General features: G+C 42.7%; 1 protein-coding gene across 8 annotated transcripts in view; it reads left to right on the top strand.

The window, feature by feature from the left end:
* Positions 1 to 18,976, top strand: part of TBC1D1 (TBC1 domain family member 1) — a 188,377-nt gene that overhangs the window by 80,264 nt on the left and 89,137 nt on the right. For 4 of the 8 annotated variants that reach the window (XM_025187957.2, XM_014576744.2, XM_014576746.3 and 1 more), the window contains 4 exons: positions 1,537 to 1,665; positions 6,470 to 6,556; positions 14,184 to 14,461; positions 16,130 to 16,288. In XM_025187957.2, the coding sequence (XP_025043742.2) occupies positions 1,537 to 1,665; positions 6,470 to 6,556; positions 14,184 to 14,461; positions 16,130 to 16,288 (653 nt within the window). The remainder of the gene's footprint in view (positions 1 to 1,536; positions 1,666 to 6,469; positions 6,557 to 14,183; positions 14,462 to 16,129; positions 16,289 to 18,976) is intronic. The other 4 variants (XM_006129530.2, XM_006129532.2, XM_006129528.2 and 1 more) reach the window with 3 other exon arrangements.

The following is an 18,976-nucleotide window of genomic DNA, read 5'->3' as shown; positions in this document are numbered from 1 at the left end:
TGTAAAGCAAGGGTATGTGAAATGAGGTGCTAGCTGATTGCACACACTATTGGGAAGCACTTTGGGGCAGGTCTAGGAAGGGTTTCCTCCACCAAACGAAAAGAAAAAATACAGAGATGTTTCCCTGCCCCCTTGCTGCAGGGTGTCATTTTGTTGGCCCCGGGATGTCAGTCCTTTCCCTAAACAGACATTCAGGTTTAGCTTCCTCCCCTGTAGGGAGGAGAGCAGGTTCTTACCCTGGAGAAGCTTATTTTTCTGCTGCCATTAGCCTTACAGCAGTTTGTGTCTCCTCCCTCTCATCAGATGAGGGCTTTGAAAAGGTCTCATACATGAATGAGATTTTCATAGGAGACGAGTGATTTTGAATGTCTCAGTTTTGGAGTACCCACCTTGATACAAGATGAACGGGTATGATTTTTAAGAGAAGACTGAACACCCCTCTCTGAAACTCAGTTCCTATTAAGGTGGCTCAATCTGGTAACCCCAAAACCGAGGCACCCAAAAGCACTAGTCACTTTTGAAAATATTAGTCAACATTTCCTTCAGTTTCTACCAATAGCAGGAAATATATTGCAATGCCTACTCTAGATAGTTTTCTCCTGCTGGTTGGGTACACAGTGAATGCACTGAAGGGTCAGATTCATTGAAGTTCCTATGTTCAACATCTTGGAAATCTGCTTCCTCTAAGTATTCCGAGTTAAAACATGAAGTAATTCGAAAGGCATCACCCACTTTTCCGTGGCTAGCCCTGGTTCATTTTAGTCTCTGGTCTTTCTATTGCTTTTTGGTTAATTATTATCAAAGCTAAAAAAGCTTCACTTTTTTTTCCTCATTTACTGTTTTGTCAACTTTCCTGTCATTTGGGTATCTGACCTGAAATGTGTGAGCTGAGGTAGGACAAAAGGAATTGGTGTTTGGGGGTTTCATTTGGGATTTATATCAATTATTTTTATCCAATAGTTTCAGAGTCTAGACAATTGGCAAGTGGGTGTTTAGGGAGTAAGATGATATCTTATATATATAAACTATATGTGATTTTAATACTGCTGAGACATACTGTAATGTGTTTTTTCAGCTCCTGAAACCAAAAAATATTAATCTGGCCGAAGCTCTATCAGTAAAGTTGATTTGCCTCTCACCAACCTTTCTTCTTAGTAGAAAATATCATAGCTACTTCAATCTTTTATCTTCTGAGCTGTAGAACTGTAAATAACTTTGAACTTCATATCTTACAAATGAAAAACCCAAACACCCTGAATTTTGTTACCTTCTCTCCTGCAATGTTACTCATATTTGCTTTCTGGGTAACGAATCCTACTCTTCAAGTTCTTTGTTAAATTGGAAGAATTAAAATATAAACTACCGCAAAGCTTTAGCACTGTTATGTCTGTAGAAACACAATGCACACACAAATAAGGTTAATATAGCTTTGGTTTAGAAAAGCTTGAAAATGTGTTTGAGATGTCAAAAATCGTTCACTGAATTTTTTGTTTTGTACTACCCTGTATTTTACATGTGCTTTCTTAAATATCACAGGCTTCACAGCCTTTTGGAGAGGCTACAGGAAATGAGATGCCAAGCAGTGCTCCCAGGTTCAGATTAGATATGTTGAAAAGCAAAGCTAAAAGGTCGCTAACAGAATCATTAGAAAGTATCTTGTCACGGGTAGGTATCTTCATTTGTACTTACTATAAATTAATAGCATTTATCTAAGTGACAAACACATAGTTTACATCGACTTTTGTTTCTTTCCAAAGTAAGTTATTTAACAGTTATTAGAGTTCTAGAAATACTTAGGTAAACATGGGCTTTGTAATGAAAATTATAACTTTCATATAGAAGTGAACAAAATAAGTGGATAAAGAAGCAGTAAATACCATTTTGGGGTGGGGTGGGGGAGGGGAACTTTTCAAAAGCTTTCCTAGAGACTATAAAGGAAGCTAAGCAGCTACAGGATTAGCAGTAAATTCTCTCATGGACTTGGAAACTGGTTAAGGGAAATAAAACAAATTGTTCAGTTTTTAATATAAGGAAATTAAATGTGGGCTTACTAAGAACTATTAATAGGACAGGTATTTAAAATAACATTTATTAATGATGTGGGAGAGGGGGTGAACAATGTGGTTTCAAAAATCTGTATATACCCCAGAATTATTTGTGTCAGACCTAGAGAAGATTAGGAGGAACACATTTGGGTGATATAATGGAAGATCAATGAGAAGTCCTGTGGCTCCTTATAGACTAACAGATTTATTGGAGCATAAGCTTTCGTGGGCAGAGCCCCTTCCCACTCCACTGGGGGAGCAGCAGTGCATGGACCCGCTCACTCTGCCAAGCTCCGCAAGCCAGACCTGGGAGGGTGGGGGCTTTCTTCCGCCTCTTTCCCCCTCCCCACCCCCGTGCTCCTCCTAATGGGAGCCAAAGCTGGTGCGGGGACTGGAATGCAGCACTAACATGAGCACTGCAGGCAGCCCAGCTCTAGGCCCGGCAAGTGGTCCTGCCTTGGAAGGAGCTTGGGCCCAACCACAGACTCCAGCCCCACAAACTGGAAGGCAAAACGTGGGGGAGGGGCTCGGAGAGAACTAGGGGGAAGGAGGGTAGGAGAAGAACAGGCTTGTCCTGAAAGGGGGGGGCAGGGCAGGAGAAGAAAGGGGCAGGCACCAAGGGAAAGGGTGGAGGAGAGACAAATGCCAGGGGGCCAAGTGGAAACAATGAGGAAAAGGGCAGGAGGAGAGAGGGGAGGTGTCAGGGAGAGTGGAGGGGATAGCATGATGCTGGGAGAGGGGAAGGGAAGGGCCTTGGGGGCAAGAGGAAACAAGGGGAGGGGGAGGTGCTGGGAGAAGGCTTGAAAGAAGGGGTGGGCACGAGGAAGGCAGGGATAGAGCAAGTCATGTGCGAGGGCACAGAGGGGCATGAGAGGAACTGGGGCAGAGGGTGTTGAGGGGATTGGTATCAGGGAGAAAGAGGGGAAGGAGGAAGCACTAGGAAGGTGCAGGGTTAAGGGAAGGTGCAGGTCCCAGGGGATTCTGGAGGTGAAGCAGAAGGGCAGACACCTGCAGGGGAGAGACCGGCATTGGAGGGGAGAGGGTTCAATGGGGACCAAACTCATCCCCTATGGTGGGAAAAGTTCTTAGAGGGGGTTACTTTTACTTCTGGTCATGTGTCCATCTTGACCCCGAGAGTAACCAGTAACCAGAGATCAGGGGGTGTAGGTTCAAAAACTGTGGCCACCATATGTAGAGAGAACATGGCCATCCTTAAAAGGGGGAATCCTTGGTGTTCCGCATTAAAAAAAAATATTGTTTGGTGTTTCTCGGTCTTAAAAAGTTTAAGAAACACTGAGATAGATAAAAGTTGATAAGGTATATTTTATAAAACAATGAATAGTAGAGAAGATTTCTCATGGAGTCCTATTGATCCTTTCTTATAATACAAGGACTAGGGGGCATTCAGCTTAATTAAGGGCAGGTCAACACTGTCAGTGTGTTGCCAATTTAGCTATCCCTGTATACTGCATTGGCAAAGTACTCCTAGCATGGATGCAGCTCATACTAGTAAAATTGCACTGTTACCAGCATAGCTTATTACAGCTACCAACCCTAAAAGAAAATAAGCTCTCCCAGCCAAATCACAATTTTACCAGGATAATTGTGTTTTCCGTGGACATTTTTGCTGGTACAGATGCATTTCTAACAAATCACACTTCACCACTTCCCTGAACAATATAACTATGCCAGCAAAAGTTTGTTGTAGAGAATGGACTAGAAAAATAAAAATAAATATGCCCTTACCAAACATAAGATAACTTTTAAAGATCTCTGCCACAGATTATAAAGGCCTAATTTATATTAGGAGAGTTTTGCTGGGACAGTCCTCATGTACATTATTATATCAGTGTAGAAGTGTTTGATTGGCATAAGCTATACTGGTGTAAGTGCAGTTGTAGATGGATATGTTATGCCACTATGATAATGTAGTGGGGAGTACACTTAAAACATTTGCAGATATCACTGCTTTTTTCAGAATTCAATGTGAGCTTGACAAATTGAGAATTAGTTTGAACTCAGCAAGATGAAATTCATTAAAGTTAAATGTGAAATGCTACACTTGGGAATGAAAAATTAAATGCACAACTACAAAATGGGGAATAACAGGCTAAGTGGTAGTACTGCTCAAAATGAGCTGGAAGTTGTAGTGGGTCACAAACAAACTGAGTCAACAAGGCGATGCAGTTGCTAAAAAAGCCAAGTAGTATTTTGGGTTGTATTAACAGGAAAGATGTGTATAAGATACAGGAGGCAATTGTCTCACCCACCTTAGCACTGATGAGGCCTCAGCTGTAGTACTGTGACCAAGTCTGGGTGCCACACTCTAGGAAATGTGTGAACTAATTGGACAGAATTGCAGAGGAGAGTGACAAAAATGATAGATCAGGTTTTCTAAATATCTTTGAGGAAAGGTTAAAAAAATGGGCATGTTTAGTCATGAGAAAAGACAACTGAGTAGAGACCTGATAACCCTCTTGAAATACATTAAGAGCTGTTATAAAGAGCATGGTGATCACTTCTCCATGTCCACTGATAGTAGGACAAGAAATAACAAGTTTAATCTTCAGTAGGGGAGATTTAGGTTAGATAATAGGGAAAGCTTTCTGTTCTAACTATAAGGGTAAATAAGCTCTGGAATAGGCTTCCCAAGGAGAATACCTTCTGTAGGAGGTTTTTAAGAACAGTTTGGACAAATACTGGTCAGGAAAGTTTACTTGGTTCTGACTTTGTGCAGGAGGCTGAACTTGATAACTTCTCAAGGTTTCTTCCAGCCCTGCATTTCTATGATTCTTTTAATATAACTGCATCTACATTTATTGGTATAGTGCTGTCGGTTAAAAAAAAATCAGGCCCTTACTTAATATAACCATATTGATAAACTTTAAGTGTAGACCAGGCTTCAGGCAAAAAAGTTAGTAAGATTCAGAAAAAAAATAGTAGTTATCCATGGCAGTGATTCAACAAAGAATTCTATTGTAGTAGGAATGCAACTTCATACAGAACTTTAACCTTAGTGCTTTAGAATATAAGCCAAGTATTAGCTGCCTGTAGTCAAGAGCATATTTGCTCTGGAGATGTTCTGTTGCAGGACTATCCATTAAGAAAAACTAAAAAAACAACAAATAGTCTAATAGCACCTTAAAGACTAACAAAACATGTAGATGGTATCCTGAGCTTTTGTGGGCACAGCCCACTTCTTCAGATAATCGGAGTGTTTGAAGTCCAGATCCAAGAACAAATAAAGGAAAGAGGGAGGGAGGGAGAAGGGAAAAAAAGGGGAGAATCTTCTTGGATCTGGACTTCCAACACTCTGGTCATCTAAAGAAGGGGATTGTGCCACGAAAGTTCATGATACCGTCTACATATTTTGTTAGTCTTTAAAGTGCTGCTAGACTATTTGTTGTTTTTTAGGTTTCTATATGTTCCTCTGGGTAACCTAATCAGGATGTTGTTGAAGAGACTGTAGCAAAGTCCATGGATTTTCACTCTGATCTAGAGAAATGTTAATCAGTATATGAGAGGTGATGTATGTTTGGAAATTCTATGTGAGACCAATGTGCTGATGTAGTCTTCAGTCCTCTGTACTAGTCAAAACTAGAGCTGTTAAATGACCTGCTTTAACGACGGTGATTAATGCAGGACAGGATTAACGCATTAATTTTTTGAATGTGTTAATTGCAGGCATTAATGCTGAGCTGCCCCAGGGATCAGCTGGAGTGCCCAGCTGATCCCTGGCTCCCTGTTGCAAAGCCCCCTTGAAGTGGTGCTCCAGCACTTCAAAGGGGCTTTCCCACAGTGGAGCTGGGGATCAGCTGGAGTCACCAGATGATCCCGTAGCTCCTAATGCACTTCCCCTTGGAAACGCCACTGCAGCGCTTTCAAGGGGCAGTGCTGCATGGAGCTTGAGTCAGCTGGGGATTCCAGCTGATCCCAGGCTCCATGCAGCACTGCCCTATTGTTTCAAAGGGGAGGCGCACGCGATTAATCGTTATTTAATTTTTTTAATTGCTTGAATACCCTGGTCAAAACCTATCTTTACATTATGATGGAGGAAACCTACTGTGAAAATTCATTTCATGGTCTGAGGGAGGTGCTGTGATAATATTTATAAGTCAATTGGAAGCATATAATTATTCAAACAGTTTTCACATGTGTATATTTTGTGGAATATGATGCTACCATCAAGAATCCTAGTTGCAAAATAAAAAAAAACCAATTTGACCTGCATGAATGCATTAATTGCTATGGTCCTTAAAATATCCATGGCTTCCTGAAGGAAACAGCTTTTTGTCATGGAGAGGAAAGTTATTCATAAACATTTCAGGAAATTGAATTTGATACTGGCAGAATTGGTGATATGACTGTTGGAATACAATTTTTGTGTTCTAATTTTGATTGCTTCATATGCTTTATTTCTATAGGGTAGTAGAGCCAAGGGTTCATTAGAAAGTTCTGGAAGTATAGATTTGGACAGCTCCTTATCCAGTACATTAAGCAGCACAAGTAAAGTAAGTAATCACTATAATGATTAAATAAACTAAGTATCTTTTGATAACCTTTTTTGTAACATTTCTTACAATCATGTGATGTGTAGGTGTAATCATTCTATTGTAATGCCTTATATTTGTTATTTTTTCATGAATAAAAAGACTGATGGATTGTGTGAGGGGGAAAAAAACAGAACACCAGATAGGAAAAATATAGCAATACAATTTGGTGCTAAGAATGTGTTTGTGTCTGCCCAAGGGAGTTCTGTTCTTGAATGCTGATCCAGAGGGCAGATCCTCATTCCCATGCAGTGTGACACTGACATCAATGTGCCCATAATATCAACATGCAAGATCCTAAATTCTGTCTTCTTCTCTCCCTACATTGAAACTACTCAGGTGTGCTCTCCATCTTAAAATATATCTGAATTCCCTGAGCAATGGTATGATCATAAACTACATCCTTGGGCATCAGATTACCACTCTACCATGGAGCACATACAGGTATCATTAAACAATAGCAATCCATACTATAGAGGTCCCACATCCAGAAAGAAAACTTTCACAAACCCTTTCTTCATGCCTTCAAACAGCACTCCCTCCCACTTTGCCAAGCTAATCCCCAGAAGCAAACTCCCCACAGACCAGGTCAATGAACTCAAAGGAGCCCCAGACCCTGCCATCAGAGCAGATGCAAAATCCATTGACATATCTCCACTGCTGTAATGATTAACACCCTCTCCCCAACACATATTTCAAGATCCATGGGTCCCATACACATTATGGAATCATAGAGTCCTAGGGTTGGAAGAGACCTCAGGAGGTCATTGAGTCCAGCCCCCTGCCCAAAGTAGCACCCACCCCAATTAAATTATCCCAGCCAGGGCTTTGTCAGGCTGAGGCCTACAAACCTCTAGGGATGGAGATTCTACCACCTCTCTAGTAGATTCATATTCACAGATGCAGATTCAGACTATCACGGCTACCCCTCTGATACTTGACACCACCTCCCTAGGTAACCCATTCCAGTGCTTCACCACCATTTTAGTGAAATAGTTTTTCCTAATATCTAATCTAGACCTCCCTCACTGTAACTTGAGACCCTTGTTCTACCATCTGTCACTACTGAGAACAGCCTCTCTCCATCCTCTTTGGAACCTCCCTTCAGGAAGTTGAAGGCTGCTATCAAATCCCCCCTCACTCTTCTCTTCTGCAGACTAAATAAGCCCAAATCCCTCAGCCTCTCCTCGTAGGTCACGTGCTCCAGCCCCCTAATCATTTTGGTTGCCTTCTGCTGGACCCTCTCCAATGTGTCGGCATCCTTTCTGTAGTGGGGGGGGGGAGGGCGGCAGAATTGGACACAATATACCAGATGTGGCCTCACCAATGCCGAATAAAGGGGAATAATCACTTCTCTAGATCTGCTGTCAGTGTTCCTCCTAATGCACCCTAATATGCCATTAGCCTTTTTGGCTGCAAGGGCACATGGTTGACGCATATCCAGCTTCTCATCCACTGTAATCCCCAGGTCCTTTTCTGCCTAACTGCTACTTAGCCAGTCAGTCCCCAGCCTGTAACAATGCAGGACTCTACACTTGGCCTTGTTGAACCTCATCAGATTTCTTTTGGCCCAATCCTCTAATCTGTCTAGGTCACTCTGGACCTTATCCCTACCCTCCAGTATATCTGCCTCTCCCCATAGCAAAGTGTCCACAAACTTGCTGAGGGTGCAATCTATCCCCTCATCCAGGTCATTAATAAATATATTGAACAAAACTGGCCCTAGAACTGATGCTTGGGGCACTCTGCTTGAAACCAACAGCCAACCTGACATCGAGCCGTTGATCACTACCCGTTGGGCCTGACAATCTAGCCACCTTTCTATCCACCTTACAGTATCCAATCCATACTTCCTTAACTTGCTGGCAAGAATATTGTGGAAGATTGTATCAAAAGCTTTCCTAAAGTCAGTGTATATCACATCCACTGACTTTGCCATATCCACAGAGCCAGTTACTTCATCATAGAAGCTAATCAGATTAATCAGGCATGACTTGCTGTGGGTGAATCCATGTTGACTATTCCTGATCACTTTCCCCTCTTCCAAGTGCTTCAAAACGGATTCCTTGGGTATCCCTTCCATAATTTTTCCGGGGACTGAGGTAAAGCTAACTGGTCTGTAGTTCCCCGGATTGTCCTTCTTCACTTTTTTAAAGATGGGCACTTCATTTGCCTTTCCCATCATCTGGGACCTCTCCCAATCTCCACGAGTTTTCAAAGATAATGGTCAAAGGCTCTGCAATGACAATTGCAAATTCCCTCAGTACCCTCGGATGCATTAAATCTGGACTCATGGATTTCTGTATGTCTAACTTTTCTAATTAGTTCTTAACTGTTCTTTTTCCACCGAAGGCTGCCCACCTCCTTCCCATTACCGCATTAGTCTGGGAGCTGACCTTGTCTGTGAAGACAGAGGCAAAAAAAGCATTGAATACTTTAACTTTTCCCACATCATCTGTCACTAGGTTACCTCCTTCATCCACTAAGGAACCCCACACCCTCTGTGATCACCCTCTTATTGCTTACATGCCTGTAAAAACCTTTCTTGATACCCTTCACATCCCTTGCTAGCTTATCCATGGGTCTTATACATTATCACAACTTTTGATGTACCTCTTCTAGTGCATTAAATACCCTGATAATAATTGTGTGTGTGAAATCAGGTAATAATAAAGGGAATTTCTACAAGGGAAATGGCAAGAGTTTTTCCATTGGCATATGTGGTAGTTAGACATTCACTGGGGTGGTGTCTTTGCAAGGCCTTTTGTTCTATTAATGATGATAACTATTTTGCTGCATGTGTTTGCTCCTCTTATGTGTTGTGTTGACTTTGCACATGGAGTTAACACAGCAGACTCTGAGGGAGCCCCCGAAGACCACAAAATTTGATATGGATCAAAGGCCCCAGGCCAGGTGTATTGTCAAATGAAGTACAGTAATAGTTGTCAGTAGACTCTACCAAACTACTACACATATGTACCGTAATTTAGCAAATATATCCCGCATTTGAATATACTCCGCACCCAAATATACCCTGCGGTTTTTTCTATTTGAGTAAAAAAAATCTTGTATACCCCGAGCACGAATATAACCTATGGGGTATACAAGACTTTTCTGTGCCGGGAATATATCTGCTGGGGGTATATTTACAGTGCGGGGGAGGGGGAGGATTAGCCACTCACCGCCCCAGGTTCCAGCGCAGCTGCCAGCCTCCAGGCGGGGAAGCGCTTCTCCCACAGGTTCCTCCACAGCCGCAGGAAGGGGCGGGGGAGCAGGACCCACCAGCCTCTGGGCGGGGGAGCACTCACTGCCCGGTTCCTGCACAGCTGCAGGAAGGGGCAGGGGGATGAGCGCTCCCCCGCTGGAGGCTGGTGGCCAGGAACCAGGGGATGAGCGCTCCCCCGCCCCTTCCTACAGCTTCGCAGGAACCGGGGAGTGAGTGCTCCCCCGCCCGGCGGCTGGCGGCTGCACAGCCACAGGAAGAGGTGACCAACCACCTGGTGAGTAAAAAAAAAAAATTCTGTATACCCTGCACCCGAGTATACCCCGAGGGGGGGAGGTGTGGGGTTTGTAAAAATGAATATAACCCGCAGGTTATATTTGCTAAATTACGGTATCTCCTGATAATGGACCAGCTCAGTCCATGGCTGGATTCTCTTTTGCTCCATAGGCCAGACAAAGAAAACATGGGGTACGTTTTTATACACGGGTACAAACAAATTGCATGTTACTTTTGACGTATCAGGTTTGCAACCCTCTGACACTACCTAGTTATCCATCTTGTACGTGGGGGTTCATTCATTAGCATGCTGTCAGTTTAGACCCTGTCCTGAACCTATATCGCTATGTCTGTTGTTTGTTGGAGTGTGTTTCTTTTCAAAGTGTTCTGTTACGACCCCTCTGTAATGTAGCCTGTTCTTAGTACCTCTTAGGTAGGAGTGTTTCTGTAATATCAGCCCTGTTCTTGCCAACTTCTGTGAGCAGGGCCTGCCTCTTGCTCACAGCTTAACTTTGCTTTATATTAGCAAAGTCTTGACCATTGTGCCTAGGCCTCAGGCCTCACACCAGGCCTGTGATACATGGGCTTATGTTTCAGGCCCTCATCTGACTGAAGGGCAGTTAATTCACCTTCTTGAGAGGTACAGTAGACTTCCGATAATCCCGAGGTGGTGCCGGATTATCAGATATGCCGGACTATCAGGAGGTACTATAAGATGGTTTTATTTTTATATATATATATATATACACACACACGCGCGCGCGCACACACATTATATACTGTATATAAAGTGTTCTTAACCCTTTTTATTGTACATACTGTATGTTATTGTATTGTACATATACAGTATGCTGTAATGTTTTCGTTTTTTTAAGCCCTTTTTACACCTTTTGCTCAGTTCAGCTGCTGTCACTGTTACCTTGTAACTCATTTTTTGCCGAAGTTCACTCACTAGGCTCTTGCCATTTTGATGCCGGACTATCAGGAGTGCCGGATATTGGATGCCGGACTATTGGAGTTTTACTGTAGTAGCTATGTTGATGGGAGAAGCTGTGCCAATGACATAATGCTGTCTGCATGGGGAGGTTAGGTTGGTATAACTGCATTGCTCAGGGAAGTATGCATTTTTCACATGACTAAGCAACATAGTTATACTGATACAGGTCTGAAGTGAAGACCAGACTAAGCTTTTGAATGAGCTCACACAAAAAATCATAAAAGACAAAAACAGTATATCCCTTTCACACACAAAATGAACACTCCATATCTGATCTTTCAGACTTTTTCCTCAAAGGAAAACTGCACATCATCTTTAAAACATGATCCTGGAAGCTTAAAGTTATAACTTTACTGGACATTAAAAGTCATTATCTTAATAAAGACAGTGTATTTATTGTTTGTTACAACAAATGGAAATCCTCTTAGCATTCCCTGCCTTTTTTTGTGTGTGGGACAGCAGTGCATAAATGGTCCACTTCACTTTGAAAGGTCTCTCACAATGTATTAATTAATTGTGCTAATCTGCTCCCCTTTGTTTCACTGTGACACTCAGAGGCTAGCGTATATATTGCACTTTCATCAGTAAAACTTTGTCCACCAACAGTGTGAGGAAAAACACCCATCCTGCCGGGGTGGCTAAAGGGGACAGTTACTCTGGGGTTTGGTGATATAAAAAGGGCCTGAAACTCCCAGCTGCTGCTACTGCAGCTGGAGCTGGAGCCCTGAGCCCTTTAAATCACTGCTGGAGTGCTGCGGGCTGCCTGGGGGAAGCATGGTGCTCTCCAGATGGCGCTGAGGGCTGCCTAGTTTTAGGCACGGCTCCTTCCAGGGGTGCAGAACAGCCTCCTCTTCACCCCCAGAAGTCCAGCCAGACTGTCAGCCCCGCTGCCTCAGACCGACAAAAATTTTACTGACCAAAAGCACTTGAGTGGACAGTGCTCTGCCCAGCCGACAAAGCTAAAGCTTCTCAGTGAGGGTAGTTTTATTTTGTTGGCGGGGGAATTCTCTTCTGCCAACCGAGAGCGGCTGCACTGCTACCTTACAGTGATACAGCTATGCCTCTGAATGGTGGGCAGGGTTGACATAGCTTAAGTACTTTTCCCAGACCTGAAGAAGAGCTCTATGTACCTCGAATTCTTGTGTCTCTTGCCAACTGAAGTTGGTTCAGTAAAAGATATTACCTCATCCTCCTTGCATGTCTAACAAGGAAACAGCAATCCTGAGTTCATGTGCTAAGAGAGATCATAATGGATCTGACCCTGGCAGCTTCCCTAAGAGATAGAAACCTATTTCTCCATGACACTTTCTCTTTTTCAAAAATGTCAGGCTGTCTTGAGTCATTTTGATTAAAAATTATCTCTTTTATGGAGCAAAGAAACAATGGGGCTAGTGAGCCCTATTTGGTCAATGATTAATTCTCTGAGATTACAACAGTGAACATAAATGATGCATCAAAGGACTGTTGATTTCAATGTGATGTTTAGCAATGCAGCTTTTTGGATTTCAGTGAGAGTTATACATTGATAAGGACTATAGAATTAAACTTTTAAATATAAAGGATTTATATAATTATAGTATGGTTTGAGAGTCTAGTAAAATAAGTTAGGAAGATCTTAAGAGAGGAAGGTCTTGTGGTATGGCCAGACAGGAGACCTGATGTCAGTTGTTGAATCTGCCACATGCTTCTTATGTGACCTTGAATAAGTCAGGTAGGGTGAAAAGCTTATTTAAGTGAGCCACATTTCTACTCCTAGTGTGTCAGTTCCCCATCACAGGTGAATTGTGAATATAAATTCATTGTTTATGCATAGGGCCCTACCAAAGTCACAGTCCATTTTGATCAATTTCATGGTTATAGGGTTTTAAAAATTGTAAATTTTGTGAGTTCAGCTATTTAAATCTAAAATTTCACAGTGTTGTAATGTTACATGTCTTGACCCAAAGAAAGTGTGTGGCGGGGGGGCAGGAGGGGTTGCAGTACTACAGTATTACCCTTACACCTGTGCTACTGCTGGCAGCGGCACTGCCTTCAGAGCTAGGCAATTGATGAATGGTGGCCAGGATCCTAGCTCTGAACATAGCACAAACGCCATCAGCAGTGCAAAAGTAAGGGTGCCACGGTTTGATGTTGCCACTCTTACTTCTGCGTTGCTGCTAGTGGGATGTTGCCTTGAGAGGTCATCAGCCGCTGCTCTCTGGCTGTAAGGGCAGTGCAGAAGTAAGAGTGGCACTACTGACCCTCCTAAAATAAGCTTGCAACTTCTCCCTTTTGTGTTAGGACCCCCAGTTTGAGATACGCTGGTCTCTCATGTGAAATCTACATAATATAGGATAAAAGTATATAAAAGACCAGATTTCATGGTGGTAGATCAGATTTTATGGTTCATGGCCATGAATTTGGTAGAACCCTAGTTATGAGGAAATCAGATATAATGGGTATTGGGTCAATATGAGTACCTAGACAGATTCACGCATCTGAGTTGGTAATTCGATAAAAATGCAGTTTTGTGTTAAATTTTACAATGTAAATGGATTTTTTTATAGTCTGAAATGCTTTCTTGTACATTGAAGCTTTTTTTGATAATAACATGCCATATATTCATTTACCCATTTTTTTTAATCAGGTTTTTGTTTTCAAAATGTTGAGGATAACTACTCTTCAGCCTTTTCCCCTGTGTGTAATGCATGGATATCACAGCATGTGTCTGTCTTGCTGATTAGTAATGAAACATTAAAGGTTAGGTAATTGTGTGAGATACTGTGGCCTAAATGTTCAAACTACTGTCCAAAATTAGTTATCTAAGGAGATGCTTGTCTTGAAGAGTTGTCTAGCTTCCACCAACATATTGTGAGATGCAGGTTTTTAATACCATATTTGAGTGCCTAAGTTTAGGCATGAAAGCTGGAAAGTGTTGGACTGTATTTAGTTTCTTGAAATGTTCAGCTGGACTAAAAGTAGTCTTCTTTAGAAATAAATGTCTTTGTAGTACAAAAGAGTTTATGATGTCAAAAAATAGACCTGGGATAGAGAACCTCAAATTGTTATTTATAAATCATGTTTTATATATGTGAATATTTTTCTATTTCTAGGAACCATCTTTGTGGGAAAAAGAAGGCCCAGTGCCTCTGGAAACTCCTGCCGAGACCAATGGATCTGTGGGAGATCTCTCCAGTGAACCAGTTAGTCACCCCATCGAACAGCCTGATAAATTACCTCAGCAAGGCTTTCGCCGGCGAGCAAACACATTGAGTCACTTGCCTATCGAATGCCAGGATTCTCTAGAACCAGTTGAAACATCACCATCCGTTCCACAAAGGAAACTTATGAGGTATCATTCAGTGAGCACAGAGACTCCTCACAGGCGAAAGTAAGACTCATTTTAAAAGCAGGATATTGTTTGATAGATATTTGGGGAAAATTTGGGGATGTTCATTGCACCTCAGGTATGTTCATTTAACAAAAGAGAAATATAGTGCTTAGTGTTAGAGCAGTATGTCATCCTCTTAAAATATATTTAGGAGCATCTCCTCCATTCATCTGGTATTGTTCAAGGAAGGGGACAAAATATGAAACTTGCAATTCCACAGTAAGTGTCAAAAAGCCATTTTTTCTACATAAGCATGATATAAGTGGTGAGTTAGTTCCCTGTGCAACCAGTGTGAAATAGTTTTTGTTGGATGTATCTGAGAGCAGTCTAAATACATATTGGCTTTTGTGGTACCACTCCATTTCATATTTATGAAGAGGAATATTTACCATTGTTACCATTTAACCGTGATAAAATTCTCTAATTTGTGTCAGAAGGAAGATTCCTGTTCAGTTTTAACCAGCCAGTATAATTAAAGCAATTCTTGATTCAGCAGGAAAGTTTCACTAACAAAAATAGATTTTTAATATTTTTCATGTTAATGCTCTTCAGATGACCTCCTTTAAAGGCTTGCTTATACATTCCTGAAATCTCATTAAGGCTTTATAGACTGTCCTCCACCACTTTCTCTCTCTTTCTTTCTCTTTCCCTGTCTTGGCTTTTTTTAATTACTGTGGAAACACTCTTGTCTGTAGACTTCTGTTTCTCTGCCAGAACTACTGGTTTACACAAGCTAGACAGTAGTAAATCTGTCTCAGTGCTAGCTTACTTTACCCTGCAGTCGGCAGGGTGGTAGAAGTAAATGTGTTAGATGATAGAGAAAAAAGAGGATTGTGGTATTTAAAAGGAAACATAACCTGAGTTGTCTTTTTGTCCCTTCTTTGAACTTTTTTATTACTTAAATGCAAAATGGCTTCTGTGGTACAGTTTAGTGCTTGTTGGTTTAATTTCAGAAGTGCCTTCCTTCAAACTTTCTATCTGCTTCTATTTTCTCAGTTAGTTCATATTTTATGGTGGGACTATAGCTAAAAGTTGAATTCACTTCCTGTTTTGGTCCCATCCTAATACTTCAGTGGGAGCAGCTGATGACACTTAATCCTCGAAGAATTGGGCCCTTAGTGGTATACTATGGTAAGCTAGTCAAAGCAATAAATATACAGTGTGGGGATATGAAGCTCTTAGAAAAATTTGTAGTAGGAAAAAATTTTCAAAAGTGCCCAGGGCATTTAGGACCAAATCCTAATAACTTTCAAAGAGATTTAGATTCCTAAATTATCTCCAAAGTACATGTAGAAACCATTGTGCAAGATGCTGAGCATTTTGGCCCCTACCCAGTGAAGCACTTGAACATGTGTCAAAATTTATACATTTGAATAGTTCTATTGATTTTGCTGCAGTGATTCAGGTGCTTAAATTCAGGCATGTGTTTATGTACCCTGCTATATCAGGGCCTGTAAGCAAACACTTCTGTAGATTAGGTTACAGTGTGCAGTATCTTGCTAATAGAGTTATAAATCAGAATTATATGTAATCACTAGCTGGCAGAAGTAGGACATTTTAAAATTAGGCTAGATAATCAATCTCATTTCATTTTTCTCTGTTTTTGTGATTTGTTCTCTTTCTTTTTCTGACCTCACCCCCCCACATGGTTGGAATCTCACTGTACAGTTTGGGCACATCTATTGGCGATTCTGAAAGCTGTTCTGGTCAATCTTCAGCTCTCTCTCCTCTAGCTCGTCTTAATCCCTCGGCCTCTTCACCCACCTTTTTAAAATATATAAAGCATAATTCAAGCAGAGAACAAAGTGGGCATATTGCCCAAAAGAGGTGAGATGGCAGATGTATGTAGTTTGGAGAGTGTTTGGTTTATTGTAGCTTAAACACAAAACATTGCATTGTTCTCACTTACTGTGTGCACAGTGACTGAATAATAATGTTGATGATGATGATGATTAAAATCTACCAGAGGAGATGTGTTTACTTATGATGTTTACCTATATGGCATTTTAGTGTAGGGCACTTGGTGTGATTTTTTTTATTTTGATTGAATGAAATTAGTTCAGATACTCTCACACACCACTGTTGTGTTGGAATCAGTTGCCAAAGACACTCAGATGCTCTCTGTTTCTCCAGAATTTTTGGACATCTTCCTGATGCAGCTCCTGGGGGAGGGTACTGGAAGTTCTGCACTAAGGATATTAAAATGCGGTTAATTGACTAGTTGATTACTCGATGGAATTTCCATCAACTATTTGATTAGTCAACAGGTACTTGCGCATTTCTCCTTTGAAATGTACAAGAGCCCCTGCTCTCAATGGGGGCACTTGTACATTTCGAAGGAGGATTGCGAAACTCCGCATACAGCCCAAGGCCAGCAGGAAGTCCCACTGACTCTGGGCTGCATGCTTGTGCCTGCTTTGAAATGTACAAGAATCTTCATACAGGCAGGCAGTTGGGCGGGGAGGAGGGATATTTACTAGTCGACTAGTCAGAAGACTATCAGATAAGCACATGCTTATTGGATAGTCGACTAATCTTTAACATGCTTATTCTGCACCCTGCCTGCACTTGCAGCCATCAACCCACTCTCACCGCTCCCATTGGCCACAATTCCTGGCCAAATGGGAGTGACAGAGGTGGAGCCTGTGTGGGACTGGGAACCAGCAGCAGCGCCAGTGCAGGAGCCAGAAGCCAGTGACACGCCCAGCCTCAGTGCGGGGCCGGGAGGTAGCAGCCTGTCCCACATGGACTGGAGTGGTCCCCTGTCCAGGATCCCGCTTAGTCAGTTAAATGATAGGTTAACCTTACAGTTAATTGGTTAACCAATTAATTGGGATTTTATATCTCTAGGCAGAAGCAGGCTGGGGTTTTGCAATCTGTGTGGGAGGAAGGGTTCAGGTGTGGGATGGGGGTGCTGGGTTTGAGTGGAAGGAAGGGTGCAGGAGAGTCAGCTGGGGGTGTGGGGTCTGGGTGGGAAATAGGGTGCATGGCAGCAGTGAAGCGCCTGGGTGGGAGGGAACAGAGGATTGGGATTCCTACCTGGTGCAACTCCTGGGGGAGGCACTGGCAGCTCTGTGCCCCCCTGTGCTTGCAGGCATTGGCCCCCGCTGCTCCGATTGGCCACAGTTCCTGGCCAGTGGGAGTGATGGAGGTGGAGTCTGCAAGCAAGCACAGGGGCAGAGCTTACCTGTGTTGCCATTCTCCTAGCCAGGGGAGAAGAGGAATGGCAGAAGGCAGAGCCCACAGGCTGGATGCTGACAGCACTTGCCTTGATCTGGCCCACAAGGCTTGGCTCTCCCCTTTTCCCCCACCCATGTGGCTGGAGTGTCAGCACTAGCTCCCCACCACGGAGAGAGCCCTGAGCCTTGTGAGCCAGATCAAGGGAAGCCCTGGGCCAAGGTACCCCATCCCTGGTTTGTAGGAGATTCTGGTGTATGGAACTTCAATCTCATGCTGACTCTGTTCCACTACTTATAAATAATTAGTCATTGGACTAGGGTCATGAACTTGGGTCTTCCACATCCCAGCGAGGATTCTAACCACCAGACTATACAATAATTCTTTCTAGGCCTATGACTATTCAAGTGTTTTCTACAAAGTAGAACAACTTCAACAAGAGAGACTTAGCGACCCCCTACAGAATAGCCTACTCCAAGTAGCTTATTCTGTATGATTTCTTAATACAGTAAACTTGCAATAATCCGGCACCTTTAGGACCCAGGGGGTGCCGGATTATCAGATATGCCGGAGTACCGGAAGGGGGGCTATGAGGAGTCTGGGGTGGGGCGGTCGGAGGGGAACTGTGCAGCGTGGGAGAGTGCAGCGCTGTGGGACCAACCCGGCAGCCCCGCAGCTGCCCTGCCTCCAGTTTCCCCAAGTGAGCTGCTGCTGAAACTGACCTGTGGCAGACTTGGGGAAGCCGGGGCCAGAGCAGCTCCAATTGTCCGGCTGGCCGGAGCACTTCCGAGTTCCAGTTGGTGCCGGACTATCCACTGGATGCCGGACAATTGGAGTTTTACTGTCCTTAGCAATGTTACCTTCTAGTTATTACAGACTAGATGACTTTATCAGCTTCCATTCCAAGCACAAAATGTCATTAACTCAGCTGCGTGCTACTGTGGGAGCTTTGTGTAGGTAGTTTAGGAGAGAAAGGTTGGGAACAAGAATTATATTTGCTGAAATGCTTCTAGAGAGGTTTGATTGGTGCTTCTGCCAGCCATATAAGAGTAACAAACAATCAGATGCCAAAAATTTTACTGCTGTTTGAAAGTCATTGTCACTTTTTATAGTCAACTTATTCAGTTGCTGCCCCCACATACTAGCTAGAGAAGTGTCAACTGTTTTCCACCCCTCCTACTCCTGCACTCCCTCAAAAAGCAGGATATTGGAACATGTACCTATCAATTTTAGCAGTTGTTTGGCTATAAAATAGCATGAATTCTTATTAGATTAAATAAATACGGTTTGGAATGACTGCCATATGAAGAAAAGTCTCAGAGGGATAGTCATGTTAGT

Source organism: Pelodiscus sinensis, chromosome 5, assembly GCF_049634645.1.
Source record: "Pelodiscus sinensis isolate JC-2024 chromosome 5, ASM4963464v1, whole genome shotgun sequence".
NCBI lineage: Eukaryota > Metazoa > Chordata > Testudines > Trionychidae > Pelodiscus > Pelodiscus sinensis.
Note: the sequence above shows the minus strand (reverse complement) of the source record. Positions and strands in the feature narration are given on the sequence as shown.